The sequence below is a fragment of the Phaenicophaeus curvirostris genome, chromosome 25 (genome assembly GCF_032191515.1).
Source record: "Phaenicophaeus curvirostris isolate KB17595 chromosome 25, BPBGC_Pcur_1.0, whole genome shotgun sequence".
NCBI classification, from domain to species: domain Eukaryota; kingdom Metazoa; phylum Chordata; class Aves; order Cuculiformes; family Cuculidae; genus Phaenicophaeus; species Phaenicophaeus curvirostris.
In genome coordinates, this window is record NC_091416.1 from 7,057,254 (window position 1) to 7,078,254 (window position 21,001).

At 50.5% G+C, this 21,001-nt stretch overlaps 1 protein-coding gene across 3 annotated transcripts in view; it reads left to right on the top strand.

Annotated features, from left to right (window-relative positions):
- ETS1 (ETS proto-oncogene 1, transcription factor) overlaps nt 1-20,703 on the top strand; it is an 83,924-nt gene extending 63,221 nt beyond the window's left edge. For all 3 annotated transcript variants that reach the window (XM_069876518.1, XM_069876519.1, XM_069876520.1), the window contains 5 exons: nt 2,584-2,661; nt 3,573-3,821; nt 7,416-7,676; nt 17,669-17,787; nt 19,443-20,703. In XM_069876518.1, the coding sequence (XP_069732619.1) occupies nt 2,584-2,661; nt 3,573-3,821; nt 7,416-7,676; nt 17,669-17,787; nt 19,443-19,658 (923 nt within the window). In that variant the 3' untranslated portion in view covers nt 19,659-20,703. The remainder of the gene's footprint in view (nt 1-2,583; nt 2,662-3,572; nt 3,822-7,415; nt 7,677-17,668; nt 17,788-19,442) is intronic.
- The last annotated feature ends 298 nt before the right edge of the window (nt 20,704-21,001 follow it).

The following is a 21,001-nucleotide window of genomic DNA, read 5'->3' on the forward strand; positions in this document are numbered from 1 at the left end:
AAGACCCTTTCCATGAAAAGTTTTTTCCTAATGTTCAGCCTAAACCTCCCCTGGTGGAGCTTGAGGCCATTCCCTCTCATCCTGTCCCCTGTCACTTGGGAGAAGAGCCCAGCTCCCTCCTCTCCACAACCTCCTTTCAGGTAGTTGGAGAGAGCAATGAGGTCTCCCCTCAGCCTCCTCTTCTCCAGGCTAAACACCCCCAGCTCTCTCAGCCGTTCCTCATAAGGCCTGTTCTCCAGCCCCCTCACCAGCTTCATTGCTCTTCTCTGGACTCGCTCCAGAGCCTCAACCTCTGTCTTGTGGTGAGGGGCCCAGAACTGAACACAAGATTCAAGGAGCAGTCTCTCCAGTGCCAAGTCCAGAGGGAGAAGAACCTCCCTGGACCTGCTGGCCATGCTGTTTCTGATCCAAGCCAAGATGCCATTGGCCTTCTTGGCCACGTGGGCCACTGCTGGCTCATGTTCAGTCGCTGTCAACCAACACCTCCAGGTCCTTCTCCTCCAGGCAGCTATGGTTGTCTCCACTTTGCCGCTGGAAATGTGAAGTGTGAAGAGATCAAGGTTTCCCCAGGCTCACCCATGGACGCAGGGTCCAACTTGCCAGTCCCCATCTCTTCCATCTTCCCCAGCCACCCATCCTCATCATCTGGGGGTGGTGATGCTGGGAGTGGTGGTTAACCCTAAATTGTTTGGCTTTCACCTACAGTGATGTGACTGCCGGCATCGGGTCATGCTGGGACAGGCTCTGACCTTGCTGTCCCTTCTGCTGAGATGCCTCCCTTGTGAGCGCTTTCTGAGAGTGACTCATGTACCACAGGCTGTTGAGGGTTTAAAAAAGGCAGCACATGGGTGACTTTTCCCTGCATGGATTTGGGTATTTTCAGGCATATTTTCCCAAATTTCTTCTTAAAATAACCTCTTCGGTTACCAGCAGCCAACAGTGCCCTCCGCGTGGCTGCAAGCAGAGCTGAAGGTTGCTCTCTTTCTCTGTGGTCACCCACCCTGCCCCTTGGCAGACACCGTGGGGAGAGGAAAAGAGCCTTTCTCATTAGCTCTCTCTGTTTGCACAAAACCTCCTTTTGTTAGAGAATATTTTCCACCCTGCAATCCCCAGGAGAGAGGGCCGAAATTAGCCTCCGTGCAAGCGAACGCGCGTTATCTTCGGTTCACTTCTCTTTAGCCTCCACAGTAATAAACATAACCTGGAGTTGTCTGGGTGTTTTTTTTGTTTTGGTTACCTTCTGCAAAGAAAATAAAATCTTCTATGCTGGTGTCTCTGCCCACATGCAGTGCTGGAATGGGTAAGGTGTTAATGGAAAAACTGGGCAGGGTAGGAGCTGTGTGGCTTTTACGTGGGAAAGCAAACTCAGCACCAAGCCCAGGAGTGCCAAAGTGCTCGGAAAAAGCAATGGAAAGCAGAGAATTTATGCTTTGAGGTGATACATACTCTTTCTCAGTGGATTAGTCCAGAGAAGGGCAACGAAGCTGGTGAAGGGTTTAGAGCACAAGCCTCATGAGGAGCAGCTGAGGTGGCTATGCTGGTTTAGTCTGGAGAAAAGGAGACTGAGGGGAGACCTCATCGCTCTCTGCAGCTCCCAGAAAGGAGTTTGTAGCGAGGTTGGTCTTGTTGGTCTCTTCTCCCTGGTAGATGGTGACAGGACAAGGAGAAATAGCCTCAGGATGCACCAGGAGAGACTTAGGGTGGATACTGGGAGAAATATCTTTAGTGAAGGGGTTCTCAGGGGCTGGTAGAAGCTGCCCAGGGAGGTGGTTGCGTCACCATCCTGGAGATATTCAAAAGATGAGTAGATGTCGTACTTGGGGACATGGTCTAGTTACAGACTTAGCAGGGCTGGGTTGATGATTGGACTGGATAATCTTAAAGATCTTTTCCAACCAAACCCATTCTTTGATTTTATGAGTTATGCCTATAGAAGGGCTAAGATCGTGCAGGCTGCCCGTACGTACACAGTGGAGTCTGTACCAGGAGTTGAGTGATGGACAAAGCTTTTCTGAGCACGGGATCTTCTGCCTGCATCAGGTGTAAGGTAAAAGTTGCCATGTAGGCTGGGAATGAGTGTTAATTTGGGGTTGTAGGAGCTGGGTGTAGTATGCACCACCCACTCACTTGCATACACCTACTGCTGAACTAAAAATAGGGGCTTTTTCAGGAAAACAACTCTCCTGGTGTGGTGGGGGGTTTTTTTGGTGAGCTTGTATGTAACAGCATGATAAGCATGTCTGAAAAGAATGAAAGATGACAAAAATTAAGGCAAGCAAGGAAGTTATGCAACCAGTATTTCAGAACCACCTGAGCCTCTGATACAGAAAGCTGTTGCGGTTCTCTTCTGTTTGGTTTAAATTTAAGCACGCTTGTAGTAAGAATTCCCAACGGGACTCAAGTGCATCAAGCACTCCTTTCAGTGGGATTTCATCTCCTAACTCATTTCTCTTCCTTTGATTGTCTCAGTTTAAGCCAGAGAGGAGCATTTTAGGAAGTCCAGACCTCTCTGTGTTACAGCAAGTCTTGCGAAGCACGATGTGCTGATGGACATGTGACATTTCCTTCCTTTTCTCTTTGCAGAAGAGGTAAAACCGTACCCAGCAAACGGAGTGAACACGACATATCCAGAATCCCGCTATACTTCAGACTACTTCATTAGTAAGTCTCAATTAGCAGAATCATCACGGTGCTTCCAGGCATGAAAGTGCCACTCATGAGAGATTTGTCTGCTTCATGTGGGGACAGCATCGTGCCGTTGTTGCTCTGTCGTGGCAGAGCATCCAAAGGGTGTGATTTTTGTTTTTCCCAGTGTTTTGGGTGTATTGAGAAGTCACCTGTATTTTTAGTATCTCACCTGTATCTCACAGGTGCCTGTATCTCACTTGAGATGCTGTAATTGGACTTTGTAAGCACTGTTTGTTTGGAACTGTAGCTCAGCAGACCTGAAAAATGACCGCAACACTGCAGAATATTGGGAATTTAAAAAAAACTTATTAAAAAAAGGAGGAAATGGGGGCAGAAGGCTTAATTCTGGATCACTAGGTAGGAACCTAGCAAGGAAAGGGATGAGTCAACAGTCTGGACTCTTGCGTTTCCCATCGCCATTGGTCTGGAGATGTTCTCTATGGGCATTTGAAATCTCTGATGAACCAGCAAAAGAACCCCGTTCCCCTGAGTTTGGATTCCAGGCTCTGGTCAGTGAGGAAAGGTGACCGTGGAAGTGCCTTATTATTACTTCATCAATGAAACTTCCTACACTCTTTGTAATACCCAGCACGTTCCCACTAGCAGCTTGCTTGAGAGGAGCTTGGCATAATGCACACTAGTGACATCTATCCTATTTCTTTAAACTGCTACAATTATAAGACCCTGTGTAGCTTTTAGAAACCTTACTCAAAATTACTGCCCAATTGTGCCAGGTATTTTATATCCAAAGGCAATCTCTTCTTGCACTTCAGGCCCCAAATTTCATCGAGCTGTGGGAGACGGGAGGGCAAGTGGGCCCCACACTGGTTTCTTTGTGCTGTTGGTGTCTGGGTTGCTTTCTGACGCTCCTGTTCTGCTGGCAGGTTATGGCATTGAGCATGCGCAGTGCGTGCCTCCCTCTGAGTTCTCTGAGCCCAGCTTCATCACAGAATCCTACCAGACCCTCCATCCCATCAGCTCGGAAGAGCTCCTGTCCCTCAAGTACGAGAATGACTACCCCTCGGTCATCCTACGTGACCCGGTGCAGACGGACTCCCTGCAGACAGACTACTTCACGATCAAGCAAGAAGTAGTAACGCCAGATAACATGTGCATGGGACGTGCCAGTCGAGGTAAAGTTGGGGATCTCCCAGGGTTTGATTGGGCTTTTGCCACCTCTACCTGTATCGACATAGGCGATAGGGTGAGGGGTAATGGTTCTAAGCTGAAAGAAAGGTGATTTAGATGACATATTAGGAAGAAATGTTTTGCTGTGAGGGTGGGGAGGCCCTGGACGAGGCTGCCCAGAGCAGTCGTGGCTGCCCCATCCCTGGAGGTGTTCAAGGCCAGGTTGGATGGGGCTTGGAGCCCCTGATCCAGTGGAAGGTGTCCCTGCCCATGGCAGGGCTGGGGCTGGAGGCTGGATGGGCTTTGGGGTCCCTTCCAACCCAAACCATTCCATGATTCTATGAACATAAGCATCTCCCAGAGCTCTGTGGGAGATGTACTTTGTGGGAGACCAAGGCCATAAGGGCATCATGCAAGGACAGTAACAAAGCCATATGTCTTAGGAGGCTGGACTCTCAGAGCTGTCCCTGCCTTTCTGTCTGGGGAGGACATGAAAAAGGTCTTTCTTTTCTCTACTCTGCTGCCTGTCTTTACAATACCTGCCAAAATGTAGCATTTCTGGCTCTGTACTTTGATTTTGAGCTTGAGTGAAGTTGAAATCAGCTTTAAAGTTATTGGGGAGGACAGGTTGCTATGTGGTCGTATAAATCTAATTTTCCTAGGAGACCAGCCAAAACCCCACACATCCTTCACAAATTCTCATCAGGAATTACCGTCCAGTGCTGTAAGGGTTTCACACTTGATGATCCAAAGTCTTTATCCATTATCTTCACTGATTTTGATGTCTGTTTGCCTGAACTGATAATCTGTTCTGATGAACCCAGACCCAGGGCTTTGTTGGAGATGCATCTGTCATGGGTTGAGTCAGCAGCAGAGCCCAAGAACCCCCCAAATCCTCGTGCTACCACTCTATATCACCAGAGTTATAGATACATGATTCCTGCTTGAGATGATGGGATTTAAACACCTAAACACTATGGAGGATCTGAGCCCAAATGCCTTTTCAATTAATATTATTAAATTCTGAACACATGGGGCCCAGATGTCCGACTACTTTGTAATTACATCGCTTAACACAAGGCTGAGGATCTGGCTCACGGTGTATATTCAGAGCAAAGATTTAATCCATAAAGCTCAAAGTCCCTTTTAAAGGGGTGCCATTATCTCCTGATTCCAGGTAGGGAACCTGAGGCATGGGGAAGAGATCTGACCTGTCTGTGATCACTCCCTGAATAGAATCCAGATGTCCCTGTGCCTAAAATTCATTATATTAACATGGTACTGTGAGCCGGCTTTGATGTTGAACGTTTAAACCCATTCATCCAGCGATGAAGATGTGCTGGTTCCCTCTGAAAGCCGCAGCCCCTGTGCAGGTCTGTGTTGCGTACGCAGCGCTCAGTGGAGCTCATTTTTAATTTCTCTTTCCAAGCTGGGAGAGGTAATGACAGAAAAGTTATTGTTTGTATTATCACCTCTGCTTCTGAATTGGATGATTCGGTGAGGCAAAAGGGCAGCAGTGTTAGAGTTTTGGCTAAGCCTTTCTTCCTGGTGTCGTTTTTCTGGCTGTCTTTTCAGAGTCTTTCCCTTTTCTTGACCTTTTCTTTTACCATAGGTGATTTCATAATAAGCCTTATTGAAATGCAATGATTTGGGCTTGCTTTTGCAATTACACCTTGAGCCTGTTTGCACTGGTAAAGCTTAGAAAGCCTCCAGAGGAGGGAGGAAAGAGCCCTTAACTCAGTGCTGGGGACCAAGGGCCCCTGGTGTTAGCAAACACTTGATTGTGATTGAAGAAATGCAGCCGTGCTTACACTAACGCTACATTTCAGCCACGTAGAAGCGCCTTTTGGTGGCATAAATCCTCCCAGAGCGGTATAAAGAAGCCTTAATATAAAGCAGAGACCAGCTAATTTATGTTTATGTAGATCTTCCCCTTCCGCTGCATTAAAAGGTTGGTCTGCGGCGCAGTCAAGTGCTTCAGCAGTGGGAAATTCAGGATGAACATTTCCCAGACCTTCAAAACTCACCTTTTCCCTTTCTTTGTGGGGGCTTTAGGAGTTAATTTTGTGGTCCCATGGGTGTTATTTCATTTTGCTTTATCAGTGAGGGCGCCTAGGTGCACAGCGTAGCTGCCAGACATTAACAAGCTTCTCCAGAGTAGGTGCAAGGGGTGGCTCACATTTAGGTCAAGTTGAGGTGGATTTTCAATGAAATGACCCAAGCCACATCTCTGACACTGAGCTGTTCATCTGATATGTTTTTAATTCCTGTTTTAAGCAAGTTTGTGCTGCAGGACTTCGCAGGGAGGTGGTTCTGCCAGTTAATGATTGTGCACAAAGCGGGATTGGTATTCCCCTTGCAGGATTCAGGAATATGCTGTGGAATTCTCCAAAAACTAAAAGAAAATACTGAAATGAGTTCGAAGCAGGGATGTTACCAGCAGAATCAAGCCAATGAATCCAAAATTCAACCCACTCTGAGCCAGCAGTTAGGGTAGAGCCCATTGTAGTCGAGTCTTTCCGCAGCAAGTGCTTGTCAAACTCCAACACAACAAATTCTTGGGGGACCGTGCCAGCGTCCTTCCACATTCACATTCCCCTGTGATTTACAATCTGGGCCCAAGCTACGCGTGACTCTGCCAGTGGAAATTTCTCCAGGAGTTCTTGCACAATCCCAGCAGCTGTTTTTAGCCTGGTTTGGGAAATTAGTGAACTCGAATGATCCTATTACGCTCTTAGTTTGTCAGTAAAGATGTTGAGCAATCAGCAGGGTAGTGGAGATCAGAGAGAGCAATTTCAGTTTGTTCTTTGGATCCTTTTTTAGCTTTCTGTTTTAAGTACAGAAGGGTTACTTATGCTGTCTCTAGTGGGTGTAAATCAGCGTTGCACTGCTGAGGATCTGGCCTCTCGTGTTCTGGTCTTTACTAAAGATACCCTAGAGAGTAGCCTTGATACAACCCAGCTGTGCTCACCTTACCAGGACTGGAAAAATAGCTGTTTGAGCTCTCAGCCTTGTGCTTTCCATTGAATCTGCTGCTGTTTGGGGATTTGGGGGTGGAAGCTGGTTGTAACATATGGCAATAAAAGGCTGCTGTATAGTTTTGCAGGAAACATCAAAAGTAAAGAAGCTGGGTGTCCCATGTCTTTCGATGTGCTCAAGCAGTTTTTGTATTATTGCACTTTTTGGAGACCCATATCTTTCATCAGCAAGAGGAAGAGATCCTGACACCTGAACTGAGCCTTGAATATCTGTTTAAAGTGGATTATTTCTCTTCCATTGCCTTTTTGGAAGCGAGAACAGTTCCCAGATAGCCCTAGGTGTCAGTCATGGGAAGAGAGCTGGGACTTTGGGTTCTTCACTTGGTTCTCTCTGCCTTGCTCTGCTGCCTGAACATCTCCAGGACTCAGATAGCCCTGCTCTGAATTATGAATATACCAAAAGTATCCTAGTTTCAGGCTGTAATTTTGAGTTTGACTGAGGATGAGCTGTAGCAGGACAGCACCATTTGCCTGGTTGCCTCCTGCCTGCACAGTGGACCAGAAATCATCCTTCTGGGCAAACTAGAGCATCCCCGCTCACGTGCCCTTCCTTCTCGCCAGGTAAACTGGGTGGCCAGGACTCCTTCGAGAGCATAGAGAGCTACGATAGCTGCGACCGGCTGACGCAGTCCTGGAGCAGCCAGTCCTCCTTCCAGAGCCTCCAGCGCGTCCCTTCCTACGACAGCTTCGACTCGGAGGACTACCCCGCCGCCCTGCCCAACCACAAGCCCAAGGGCACCTTCAAAGACTATGTTCGAGATCGGGCCGATATGAACAAGGACAAGCCTGTCATTCCTGCTGCTGCCCTTGCTGGCTACACAGGTAGGGTCATGTTCCTCAGGAAACCACCTCTCCTCAATGTCCTGGGGACAGCCTCCCTATCGGTGGAGGATGGAGCCTCCAGGTTCTCTGGGTTGCCCAGTTTTGGTGTGGCTGGTTTCACTGTCTGTAAGTGAAGGGTTTTGGGGTGCCCTAGGGTCAGCCCCACAGACGCAGGTGTACCTGAGAGCATGCACCTCTGCATAGCTGCATGTCCTGCAAGTGTGGGCACTCCACATCTCATGGAGGGTGTAGGACCTGCTGAGTGCAGGGCATTTGCAGATCTTGTGGGAGGTGTCTTGGAACTCGATGATCTCTTAAGGTCCATTCCAGCCCCAACCATTCTATGTTTCTGTGATTTGATGCCTTGTGTTTTCATTTGCACCTGGATGCGTCCTGCTTGGGTCTGGTAGGAACTGATGTCTGGTGTGGATTGCTGAGAACACAAGGTAGCAGAAAGCCCCTGCTTCTCCCTCTAGCACTTTCATACAATGTGCTGGCCCATTGCCTATGGTTTCTCACCTTGGGCAGGAGTGGCTGCATTTCCAGCATTGCTGCGTGTGATGTGAAATGATCTTCTCCCGTTTTGGTATGGAGGAAGTGCTTGGTTTTGCTCTTTACTTTGGTGAGAGGCAGGGATGGGGTGGTGCCAAAGCAGACCCAGGCATTTTCCACTCCCTGCACTGGGAGAGATGAGAAGGTGATAGGACGTGGAAACTCTGCCTTTTAATATGACAGCCCTCCAGCAATCTGGCATCTCCATGGAGAGAAACCTGATGGGTTGGGGCTTCCAGCTAAAACTGAGATAAACCTTTCCAGTCCTTCTGTGCCATATCTGTTCCCTGTGCTAGAAGTAAAATTGGCAGGGGAGCCTCTTGCCAGTTCCCCTTTCCCTCGTCCGTACGGATCTCTCCTGTCCCAGCCCAGAGCAGCTGTGGCCCCGAGGAGCCAAGTGGTGGAAATTGTTTCTACAGATAAAGATCATCAAAAGATTCAGAGCAGATCCTGGGGTGCGACAGTCCCTGAAATCTCCTCCCACGCACGGCTCATCTTAGGGCTGATATCTAGTTTTTTGTAAGGGTGGGAGAGAGGCAGAGGGGAGGAGAGGTGGAGAGATAATTTTAGGAGCTATGTGTAAAAAAGGAAGTGGTTTGTTGCCATAGCTTTAGTTAGAAAGAAAGCTCAGCCCTGCCTGCTGAATGAGCCTGTTTCGACCAAGTGTATACAAAAGAAAAGTGCCCTTTTCTATTCCTGAATGGTTTTCAGGTGGGGAATGTGGTGAGGAGAAGCATGAGCGGTAGGAGGGACCGTGTCCCAGGACACAGTCCTCTGCCATGCCAGGGAAGTTCATGTTCCTAAGAAGAGAGACCTGGGAGCTCAATTTATTGTTGTTCTCTCCTGATAATGCCTTTTGCTATGGCCCATGGAAGTGTGTTGGGTACCCAGTGCATGGGCAGGAGCACTGCTTGTATTTTATCAGCTGGGGAAAATGAGGTACAGAGGCACTGGCAACGCTAAGAGCTTTATTTTCCAAGCTGGATGTTTCCCTCCACGTTTGCTGTAGCTCATGGGAAAGAGAGGCAGCATTCCCAGCTCCCTCTGCAAGCGAGGAGCTAAAGCCGGCGGTTGGACCCTGTGCTTTGCCAAGGAGTGTTCGCACCCCAAAAGTGTCCAAGCTCTTGCTGCCAGGAAGGGGAGACTCAGGGTAATGCAATGCCAGAGCCCAGCTCCAAACGCTTTGCGCTGCACATTTTCCCTTGCCTCATTTCAAACTCTTTTTTGAGCTGGGAAGATAATCCCTTGGCCCAGGCATTTTGGTGGGATCAATAAGTGGCAGCGCTTGATTTTCTTTTGCATTGCTTCACTTGAGAAACTTTAAATGGGGAGAGAAAAATCAGAGGTTTCCAAAACCAGCAGTCCTTGGAAATCCTTGAGTTGGAGGCTGCTAAGCAATAATTTAGTACTTGAACTGCCACAGTCTGCGTTTGCTGTTGGGTAAGATCTTTGGCCAAATGAACTTTGCAGCCGTGTGACTGCAAAGGTGTCCTCTGCCCCTTTTGAAAACCTACTGACCTGTTGGCACCATAAGTTTTCTGTGCAAAGGGAGCCCAGCATGGGTACAAAGCGAAGCCACGTTGCTGTGAAAGCAGGTCACAGCGAGAGCAAGTGAGAACATGTTGTGTTGCAAACCGTAGGAGAACTGTGTCCTGAAAAATTGCTTTGTATTTAAATAAAAAAAAAAAAGAAATGCAGGCTGGCCAAGGAGAAGTGCTGGACCTCGCTGAGTGAGGAGCACGGGGACTCAGGCAGAACTCGCGGGTTGCTTTTTTACTTTGCATTACTTTTACTTCAGTGGTGGAGGAAGTGCTGTCTAGCAGCTAGAGCAGAGGAACTTGAAGTCTGGGCTCTGTTTGCAGCTCTGGTGAAGAGGTGGAGCCTCCACATGAGCAGAACAGGGGATTACCAGCTCAGGTCCCAAAGCAGCGGGACCCCTGCTGTCCCTTTCTTCCTCAGATGATGCCTTGAGCCCATGGCCAACACCGATCACCAGCCCCAAGTAGACGTGCGATGCCATGCACCTTCTAGAGCTGGAAGGGTGAAGCCTGGGACATCAGGTCCTTCCATCTCTGGTGCTCTGGGCTGAGTTTAAGAACTTGACAATATTGTTCAGGTTTTGTTACCAAGGGCCTGTTTTGCCGGTTGCCCAGGGAGGTGGCACGGCGCTTTATCGCAGCCGCGGCAGATCTCTGATGGTATCGGCCCTGGGAGGCGCAGGCTTTGGTGAGAAGGTGCATTTTGGCGGAAGCTCCATTTGCGTTTGATGTGTTCTTCACCCAGCTCGCAAGCAGCTTTTCAAAGCTGCCTTATCTGCCCCCACATCTTGACCTAATTTAGGTCATGGTTGCTCAGATAGAGGTTGATGCAATTTTCTTATCTTTTTTGAAGGAGAAATTTAACTGCTTAGGAGTTGAACTTCAGTTTCCATAGCTGCAGGGAGCTGGACACCCTTGGGTTTTGGGCCAACTCTCTCGAAGCTTGGCCAGCTCCAGTCTTACCATAAGTCAGGTTGTATTTTATTTGACGTGACCTAGGAAACGGAGACAGAGCGCATCTATTAAATTTAGACATGCAGTGTGTTGAGGTGCGTCCTCTCTACAGGCATATGTGCTAAACCTCACGCTGGCATCGCTGAGCTCGGTTTAAGCTCCCTCCTCCGTGCAGCAGCGCGGTGTTTGGTGTGGGCGGGTGGCTCGTGTTGGGTGCACGCTGGCACGCGGGCACAGATCCCTCTGTGCCTGAGCCCAGCTGGGCTACATCGACCTCAGTTTTGCCTCCGTGCCACCTGCAGCCCTGCCTGCTGCTGTGCCCTGGCTGAAGCCTGCAAGCCCTCCCCTGCGGTGGGTGCCAGGGCCACCCACATCCTTCGTGAGACCTGACATCGCGTGAACAAACACAGCTGGTCTGCAGCAGAGAGGCGTGCAGCCCATGCAGAGGGCAGGTGGTGTGGGTCTGACCACATTGCTCTTTAGCCTTTCTGCCCTATATTCGTTTTTCCACTGTGCTGTCCTACTTGTGCTGCTGCTCTCTTGGTGCTGCAGGTCCAGCAGAGGCTCCCACCCTCCCTCTGCCCCTGCGCTTGGCAAGAGCCGCTCAGGGCTGAGCTGGTTTGGGCTTCTCTCGAGTGTCCCAAAGCACCTGTGTGGGTTTATAGCTGAGTTGTGTTGATTGTTTGCTCTGTGACACATGGGGCCTCAGCACTGTCTGTGCAGGACGGGGCTTTCCATCTCTTGGTGTGAGCTGTGATGTGCCAAGCTGCTGCTCCTCGTAGCTGAACAGACAGAGCAGAGTGATTCCCCTCGTGTTTGAGAGACGAAAGGAGGAAAGAGGGGCAAGAAGGGTGAAGCAAGTACATGTTGGACGTTGATCCCTCATCTGCAAGGCTGATTTTGCATTTGTCATACCATCATGGACCTGGTTAGGAAGTTGCTGGTGCCTTTGTAGACCCTCTCAGCACCTAAAGAGTTAATGCCCCCTTCCCAGCTAGTATCACACATGACCTGTGTGTCTCTCTTAGCAACAGATCGATGCTATCTTCATTATCGTGCTGCCCTTCTCGAAAACAGAAGAAAGCAGTGCAGGGAGTAGCCACCTCTGCAGATCCTATCTTGCCTGAGCACCCAGGACCTCTTCTCTCTACCAAACCATGTTGCCAAAGCCAGCTCCAGCCCTGACCCCCGCTATCAGCATTCATAGTACTGTGTCGATAGGGCTCAAATTTGCCTGCTAAACCCGTCTGCCCTGTCCAAATCATCTGCAGTGCAGAGCCTGAAGCCTTTGACAAGCTGCTGTCTCTGAGTGATGCTTATCTGTGACACAGAAGTGAAAGCAGGCAGCTGCTGTTTTGCAAGAAAGTCAAGTCAGTGCCAAAGAAAGTGGGTCTCTTTCAAGAGACCTTGTGTGCTGCTTCCCCTCTTTTTGCTGGCTGTGCTGCTGGCCTGAAGCTTCCACCAGTGAGATTCCCAGATGTGCTGTGGTCATCAGCATCCAAAAATCCACCATGAGCTGCCTTCCCAGTCCCTCTCCTGCCACAGTCCAGCGATCTGGCTGCCCTTAACATCCAGAGTCTGTGCAGTTGCTTTCATAGAAACATCAGCATCCTTCCTGCCTTATTGCCTGAACTTCTAGGGAAGCATCTATGGACATCCACTTGTGTCTGGGGCTCGGGGAATCTGGAGGTGCCATCAGCAATCAGAAGCAGCACAACAGCACCTCTGTCCCCTGGGCGATGCAGGGGATGCTGTTAGCTCGCTCATTCTGGGTCGTACCTGCTCTTTGCAGGATGACTTCAGGTGGGACCTGTTCACTTTCTGCCTCCGGTGCAAACCCTGCATGGCCTTAGCAGCTCTTTTTGCATCCCTGAGATGGGGAGGTCAAGGGTGGGGCTCGGGGCTGCTTCAGTGGCTCCTGCCCCACCTGCCAGACATGTGCAAATGACAGTGAAATCAGCCCCATGCAAGGCTGCCCAACCGTGACGGCAGCTCAGCTCTCCCCAGAGCTGCTGCAGCCACCAGCAGCCACTTCTCAGCAGCCTGGAGACGATGGCAAAGCAGCAACGGTGACTTAGTCCCTCCTTCGAGCAACAAGCTGCAACATTGCGTGACAGCTCTTGGCCTGCAGGACCATCTTCAGGGGGGTATGTGAAGCTCACCAAGCCCCTTGTGCTTTGCCAGGTGCCTCGGGAGTGAGAGCAGTCATTCTTCAGCACAGTAGATGCATCAGCAAGGCAGAGCTGGTCGAGTGGCTCATCTGGCTGCTCTTCTGCACGTAAACATGGCCAAAAACTCCCCAAGGAAGGTGCCTCTGGGTTCTTCCCTGCTTTCTTCATGCCTGCTCTTTGGAAATGCTTCCATCTGAGCCCCACTTCTGTCCTCCCACCGGTGCAGTTCGTGGAGGCGTGACCACCTGCACCAGTCCGGGCAAGAGCTGGGGAGAAGACGGTTGTCTTGGTCTTACAAGAGAGTGGTGGGGACAGACTTTGCCACACCCAACCCCAAAGCGGGGAGCTTTGGGGACCTTCAGCACGCCAATGTCATCCAAGGGGACTCAGGGGGGACAGACATGTGAGTAAGAAATGTCCACCCCCAAGTGACAGGGGACAAGACAAGAGGGAATGGCCTCAAGCTCTGCCAGGGGAGGTTTAGGCTGGACGTTAGGAAAAAGTTTTTCACGGAAAGGGTCACTGGGCACTGGAACAGGCTGCCCAGGAGGGGGTTGAGTCACCTTCCCTGGAGGGGTTTAAGGGATGGGTGGGTGAGGTGCTGAGGGACATGGTTTAGTGATTGATGGGAATGGTTGGACTCGATCTGGTGGGTCTTTTCCAACCTGGTGATTCTATGATTCTAAGACAAAAGCTGTTTTGGAGATGTTGCTATGCCCAATTGTTTTGTTGGGTTGGAACCACAAACCACAGAACAAAAAGCATAGGTGCGCCCATTTTCTTTTTTTCAGTAGGGTTTTTTTTTTCTTCTTCTTGTTTGAAAGAAGGAAAACAAAACGGAGGCCGTTGAGAGGGGTTGGGGTGTGAAACCGTCTCAAGAGAGAGTGGAGATGACGTGTTTTGGGCCGTGCCCCTCTGCCCCAGCTGGGTGGTACCACCATCACTGCACCAGTGAAAGTGGCTGTCGTGCATATTTTGGTTTCAAACCCCTCCCGGGCAGGAAGGTGGTGGGGCACCTCCATTCCTGGCCAAGGGAAGATGGCATGGAGGTGACACCAAGCTGCTCTGGGGACACTCGTGGGTGCTGGTGGAGGAGGCATCACTCAGCCAGCAGTTCCCGCTGGAGCAGCTGGCCATCATCCGGCTTAAGAAGCATATTTTCCCCCTGACGTGGGAGAATTCCTGTGGTGTGACTCTCCCCGCTGAAGGACCCCGTTCAGAGCCACCCAGGCCAGACAGGGCCCCCATTGTGGCCCTGTGGGGCAGGCGAGCCCCTCCGGCGGGCGCTATTCTTAGCAGCCTCCGCCGGTGCCAGAGGTCGCGGCGGGGCGGGAGGTCATCCCGCCACCCTCTGAGTCCTCGCCTTGTCTTTTGGGGAGCAGGGGCTGCCCCCGCTCCCCAGCCAGGGCTGGACATGCTTTGGGAAGCCCCTGGCTGTGTGTGATAGGACTGGTGCCATAAAGGGTGGCTTGTGTCCCTCTACCCCACGCTTGGGGCTGCATCAAGAGCACCCCGGTGGTTGCTGGTCTCGGGGACGCGCTGGCCATGGGGTGGTCGGTGTGGCTCTGCGTGCTTGTCCCGTGGAGGGATCTGGACCAGGCGCTGCAGTGGGGGTTTCCAGCCCCGTCTGGGGACGAGTGGAAGGGTTGAAGCAGAAGGGATGGAAAACGGGCGTTGCTCCCAGTTCCTGCGGGGGTGGAAGTTCGGGGTGCGGAGACAAGCCCAGCAGCTTCGTGCTTGCCCTGATAGCTTTGGAGATGCCGTATTTGTGGGGATGGGCATCTCTGTGTGAGCCAAGGGTTGCCTTGAAATCCTCTTAGGTGTTGGGAATAATAACTCCCTGCTCCTTGCTGGTCTGCAGAACAGGCAGAAGAAGCTCATTTCTGAAGATAGTCCCCCCAACACCGATTACAGCTGTCCTGGTCCACCAGGTGATGCATGGACCTCCCAGAAAGCCAACCGTGTCCTGGGCTGCAGCAAAAGCAGCCTGGCCAGGAGGGTGAAGGAGGCACCCTGATCATTTCCTACCCAGCGCTCTCCCCAGAGCTGTTTTCGGGCACGCAGGCTCAGGCATGTGCCAGGGTTTGGTTCCTGCCACCTCGCACATCACCCGCCTCACTGACATCTCGGAGCCGTGCCCCAGCTGCAGCGGCACATCTGCAGGGCTCTGGCAGGGCGTGTGTTTGTAGGAGCTGAGACATGCCTGCGAGCCCTGCAGTAAACACATTCTTGACATAATTGCTTGTCCAACACAGCGGAATTAGGGGTTTTACACACGTCCCACAGGCACCTCGGAATAGACCTTGGGAATCCCTGTTCCAAGGATGACAGCGCTTCCTTTGAAATCCCAAAGTACTCAGCAGAGCGGCACCCAGGGCAGCGACAGGAGCCCTGTCTCGCTCGCTGGAGAAGAGGGCAAGAGATTGCTGGGTTTTCCAACACCTCTCCGTGCCAGCTGGCAGCCGCGCCACGAGCACCAAGTGTGAACTGTGCTGGCTGCTTGGCTCGGGGTTAATAACACTTGTTGAGAGGCCCAATAACGCTTGTTGAGAGGCCCCCACAGAGCCAGGGTGGCCCAGGGCTATTTTGAGGGCAGTTGCTTCCCCGAAAACCTGACACACCGGTGATGGTTTTCCATACGTCTTATTTTGTGGATGGAATGAAAAAATCAGTTGGGCAGGAGGGGAATCAGAGCAAGGTAATGAACCTGGTCTTCCTTTGGTCTTGTCTGCTAGGACTGTTTCTCTGTTAACCTGGTTGGGGCTGTTCTCCTTATGCATATAGGGAGTTGGTGGAAAGTTGGTTGGACCAAGAGAAACTGTCCCAAGTTTCCTGGAAGACCTCAGGCACCTGTAATCACCTTTTTGCTTGGTATTTTCTCTGTATGTGAAGCTGGCTGCTATAAATAGGTCTAAGCTTTGAGATGCAGTGGCATTTCAGGCCAGGGTTTTGGCTCTTCCTTTCGGATGAGAGGCAAAGGCGTCATCTGCGTTTCCTCCCCCATTCTGGCACAGATAACCCAACTCCATCCCTACCGGAGAGCGCGGTCGCGGAGTCAGTGTCTTGGCAAGCTCCTGCTGAGGATGATAGGCTGGAGCCTTCCCCCACCTTCCCATGTTCCAGCAGAAGGATGCTGTCAGCCCTCTGCTTCACCCTGCCCCTGGCTGTGTGATAAACCCTGGGGCTTGGTGGAGGACCTGGTGCCTGCAAAACCCTGGAGCGGTTCTTTCAGGATAACAGGAGGGAAACAATTTGGGGAAGGCTGGAATAGCACAGCGATTCCCCTGTCCCGGAGCCAGCTCTCTCATTTCCTCCTCCTCAGCAGCTTGTCTGCTTTTGAGTCATTTTAAACCTTGTGGAAAAGGGGGAGCAGCCCTCCCTTCCCATGGTGGCTTGTCCGGCAGCCACAGCTCTGACAGCGTTCATTGTCATTCGTGGAAATCGGCTGTTCTCCATCCCTGCTTCTCTTTTTTTCCCTGCTTGAAGTGTGTGCTCATTGCTGTCAGCAGGCGGGTTCACCCCAGCCTGACGTCCTCATCCAGCCTGTGCAATTCTTTTGGTGATAAATCATTTCCTCTAACCTCTGGCTGTGTTTATTATTTATTTGTCATTCTTAGTATTAGGGATCTAGTCTAAGCTGCCTTTAAAACATGGCAAAATCTCTCACAAAACATTTTGCCCAGGGCTAAGTGCAATATTTTGGGTGCGGCTGCATTTGGAAGTTGCTCATCAAAGCGGTTTTGGCTTGCGGGCTTCTCCTCTACCTTTGATTAGGACGCAAGTGCAAAGGAGAGAGAAGTATTTTGAAATCCCTCCATGTACAGCATTAACCCAACCAAAACGAGGCTGCAAAGCCGCAGGCACTCAGTGGGTGCAAGGGGCACTGCGGGTTGGGTGAGTTGGGCTCAGGATCCCATGGCAAATTGCTGTTGGCCAAAATTAGCACCTAAGGAAAAGACAGAGACCGCGGTGTTGAAAGGAGAGGCTGAGAGTATGTGGCATGGGATGCTGTGTGATGCCTTGTGCCTCTCCAGCTGGATTAGCAGCACCAGCAGCTGCAGGGAGGTTTGCTAAGAGTATGATGGGGAGATCTACGAGTCCTAAGCTGGTGAGATCCACCAATCCTAGGCTGGTGAGATCCACCAGGACCAAGCTGGTGAGACCCACCTGTCCTGAACTGGAGACATCCACCAGTCCTGAGCTAGTGAGACCCATTGGTCCTGAGCTGGAGACCTCTGCCTGCCGAGCCAGCCATCCCCTGCCTTCTTCACGCTGAGCTCTGCGAGCCGGCAAAGCCCATTCCTGCAGCAACACGCCCTGGAGAGTAGCCAAATAATTTTCATACCTGGGTCCCCCCTTATCTCGGTAAACAGCGACGGAGCAAAGAGTCAAGGTCGGAAAGCGAGAGTCTGCTGGAGTTCATGCGCTGGCCAGGAGCTTTTTTGGCACAGGGGACTCGGTGGTGCTCTTGTGCCAAGACAATGACTCCTCGCTGTTTGGATGCCAGAAAAATAATCCTATTTATGTAACTCGAAGTGAAGCATTCCAGTGCATGAATATTCAGCTCTTACTGCAAATAGGAAGCTCTTTTACCTGCAGGATTTAACTCTCAAGCTGTTATCTCAGCCCATGTCTTGTCCTCTGGCTGCTGATGGGGTCTTTGATAGCAGAAGGTTTTGAGCATCGCTTACATGTGTTTCCCACTCCTATCTCCACGGGATAGAAGGTGCTGTGCTTTTCCTGGCATTAATGTCTCTTGTTCCCTTTGTCTTTCTAGGTAGTGGACCCATCCAACTGTGGCAATTCCTGCTGGAACTGCTCACTGACAAGTCCTGTCAGTCCTTCATCAGCTGGACGGGTGATGGCTGGGAATTCAAGCTTTCTGACCCAGATGAGGTAGGCAGCCCTGAAACTAAGCTGTGCTCTGAAATATTGGTGTGGATACCCCTCCCCACGTCCCTTCAAGGCTGGGATTTGGGCAGTCACATTCTGGTCCTGGGTATGTGTCAAGAAAACCAAATCATTACAGCCCAGATGAAAACCTATACAATCATTAAGGCTGGAAAAGACCTCTGAACTCATCCAGTCCAACCATCAGCCCAGACCCACCATGCCTACTAACCATGTCCATGTCCTGAAGCACCACACTTGTACATTTTTTGAACCCCTCCAGGGATGGAGACTCCACCACTGCACTAAGCAGCCTCTGCCAGGGCTTCACCACTCAGTTGGTAAAGAAATTTTTCCTGACATCCAGTCTAAAACTCCCCTGGAGGCCATTGCCTCTCGTCCTATCGCTTGTCACCTGGGAGAAGAGACCAGCACCCACCTCACCACAACCTCCTTTCAGGCAGTTGTAGAGAGCGATGAGGTCTCCCCTCAGCCTCAGGAAGTAGTAATTTTTGCCCAGAGTTGGTGGGAAGTTGCTAAAACCCCATGGAGAAATAGTGCCCAACACTTCACATGGGATGTGGACAGGTGAGAGGTGGGGAATTCCCACTGATTATGGGGAATAGATGGGACTTCCTTTCCCTTTTCTGAGTTATATATCCTCTTACTTCAACAAGGCCAAGTGCAAGGTCCTGCACCTGGGTTGGGGCAATCCCAAGCACAAATACTGTCTGGATGGAGAATGGATTGAGAGCAGCTCTAAGGAAGAGGACTTGGGGTGCTGGTGACGGAGAAGCTCCACATGAGCCAGCAACGTGCCCTCGCAGCCCAGAAAGCCAAACTGTGTCCTGGGCTGCATCCAAAGCAGTGGGACCAGCAGGGCCAGGGAGGGGATTCTACCCCTCTGCTCTACTTTATGAAACCCCATCTGGAGCCCTGTGTCCAGTTACGGAGTCCTGAGCACAGGAAGGACATGGAGCTGTTGGAGCTAGTCCGGTGGAGGCGATAGAGACGATCCAAGGGCTGGAGCACCTCCCATACAAGGACAGGCTGAGAGAGTTGGGGTTGTTCAGCCTGGAGAAGAGAAGGCTATGGGGAGACCTTAGAGCAGCTTCCAGTGCTGAAAGGGGCTCCAGGAAAGCTGGGGAGGGGCTCTTCATCAAGGAGGGCAGGGATAGGATGAGGGGGAGTGGGTTTTGAGATGAAAGAGGGGAGATTGAGATGAGATGTTAGGAAGAAATGTATTGCTGTGAGGGTGGGGAGGCCCTGGCCCAGGTTGCCCAGAGCAGTGGTGGCTGCCCCATCCCTGGAGGGGTTCAAGGCCAGGTTGGATGGGGCTTGGAGCCCCTGATCCAGTGGGAGGTGTCCCTGCCCATGGCAGGGGGTGGAACTGGATGGGCTTTGAGGTCCCTTCCAACCCAAACCGTTCTGTGATTCTGTAGAGCCCTCCATAATTTTCTGCCCTTGCATGGAGTTTGCTTTTCCCAAACCTTAATGCTTCTGACGCATCATGTACATCTTAAAGTTACAGAAAGTCCTCTCCCATCCCTCATATCTGGCACTGCTGCTTGCTGATGCCTGCCCAGCCAAGCCAGACTGATTTTGCCTTCCCTTCTCTGCGATGCGCATCCCCCACTTGACTCTCCTCACCCCTCTCCTAGGTGGCCAGGCGATGGGGCAAGAGGAAAAACAAACCCAAGATGAACTACGAGAAGCTGAGCCGTGGCTTGCGCTACTACTACGACAAGAACATCATCCACAAGACGGCTGGGAAACGCTACGTCTACCGCTTCGTTTGTGACCTGCAGAGCCTGCTGGGCTACACACCCGAGGAGCTCCACGCCATGCTGGACGTCAAGCCAGATGCTGATGAGTGAAGACATCCAGCCGGGGTGGAGGATCACCCCGTATTGTTTTGGAGAGTCAATGGGACTTTTGCTGTTGGTTCTTTTTTAATTTTTTGCTGTTATTTTTATTGTTCGTTATTTTTTTTTGTTTTCAAGAGCAACTCAGATTTGATGCTTTGAGGATGTTGGGAGAGAGGGTGATGGAGGAGGCAAACTTTTGGCCAAAGCCTAAAAAGTTTGGTTTGGAGAAGGATGGGCCTTTTTATTTTTTGAAAGCTCCAAGACAGGCTTTTTTGGGAGTGAAATTCTGAGTTTTAAGAAAGCCAGAAAAATGTAGCTCACTTAAAAACCAAACCCTTCCCCATCCCTTATGTTTAGAAAAACTCTTACTAAGTGGATCCCTTCAGTTTTTGTGTTGTTCACACACAAACGTGTTCAGGAAATAGCGGTATTCCTGAGGATTTGAGGATTTAAACCTTTTTTGGGGGAGGGAAAGCCAAAGTGGGTGAATATTCCTGCTTTGGGCGGGGCAATATAGGAAAAAAGCAAGAACTGTTTGTTGTTCTTGTTATGTCTCCTTTCTGTCGGTTGTCTCCTGTTCTACAAAAGGCAGAATTTTTGGGATCAAGAGGGAGGGATCATGACTTTTGGTTTTTTAAATTTGTTAAAGTTTTATTTTATTAAATTTTGTGCCAGTATTTTTTTTTAAATAGTCTTAAGCTCTAAGATGGTCTCAGTATTGCAATATTGTGTGTGTTTGTTTCTGTTACGCCAGCAGAGAGTTTTATACAGTGAGGAAAAAGGAAAATAAACCCCAACAGAGGAGTTTATGTAGACCCTGCTGGAGAAGCGAAGCGCTATGACTCGGCATCTCCGACTTGTATGTGAAGGAAAATCAACTGGCTCCTAGTGATGCTGGCCAGGGGTGCAAGTCTTGCTTCCAGTCCCACATGCTTCGCTTCACCGTTTGCTGATAAAGCTGGTTGAAATTTCTGCTTTTTATGTTGTTAAAAAAGGGGCCTTTCTGGATGGCTGCGTTTTGTGCACGAAACCTTTCGAGATTCGCAGGGAAAAACGCCTTTTTGCATTTTCCAAATCACTTTTGTTTTGCTCAAGGAACACTTTGGTGCTTTGAGAAAATTGGGTTGGTTTAATTTTTGAGGGGAAAAAGGAGAAATTCCTGTGTTTGAATGTGATAAATGGAAAACACCCAAGTTGATTGATGGGGAAAAAAATCAGGAGAAAGTTGAAAACTCAAAGGGAAGTGTTTTTTCCTTCCTATTTCAACCAGCTCTGTCTGTCTTGCTGTATGTCTTGACCAGCTTGGACACACTCAGAAAGGAAATTATCCTTGCAAATGGGTTCTTTCCTGC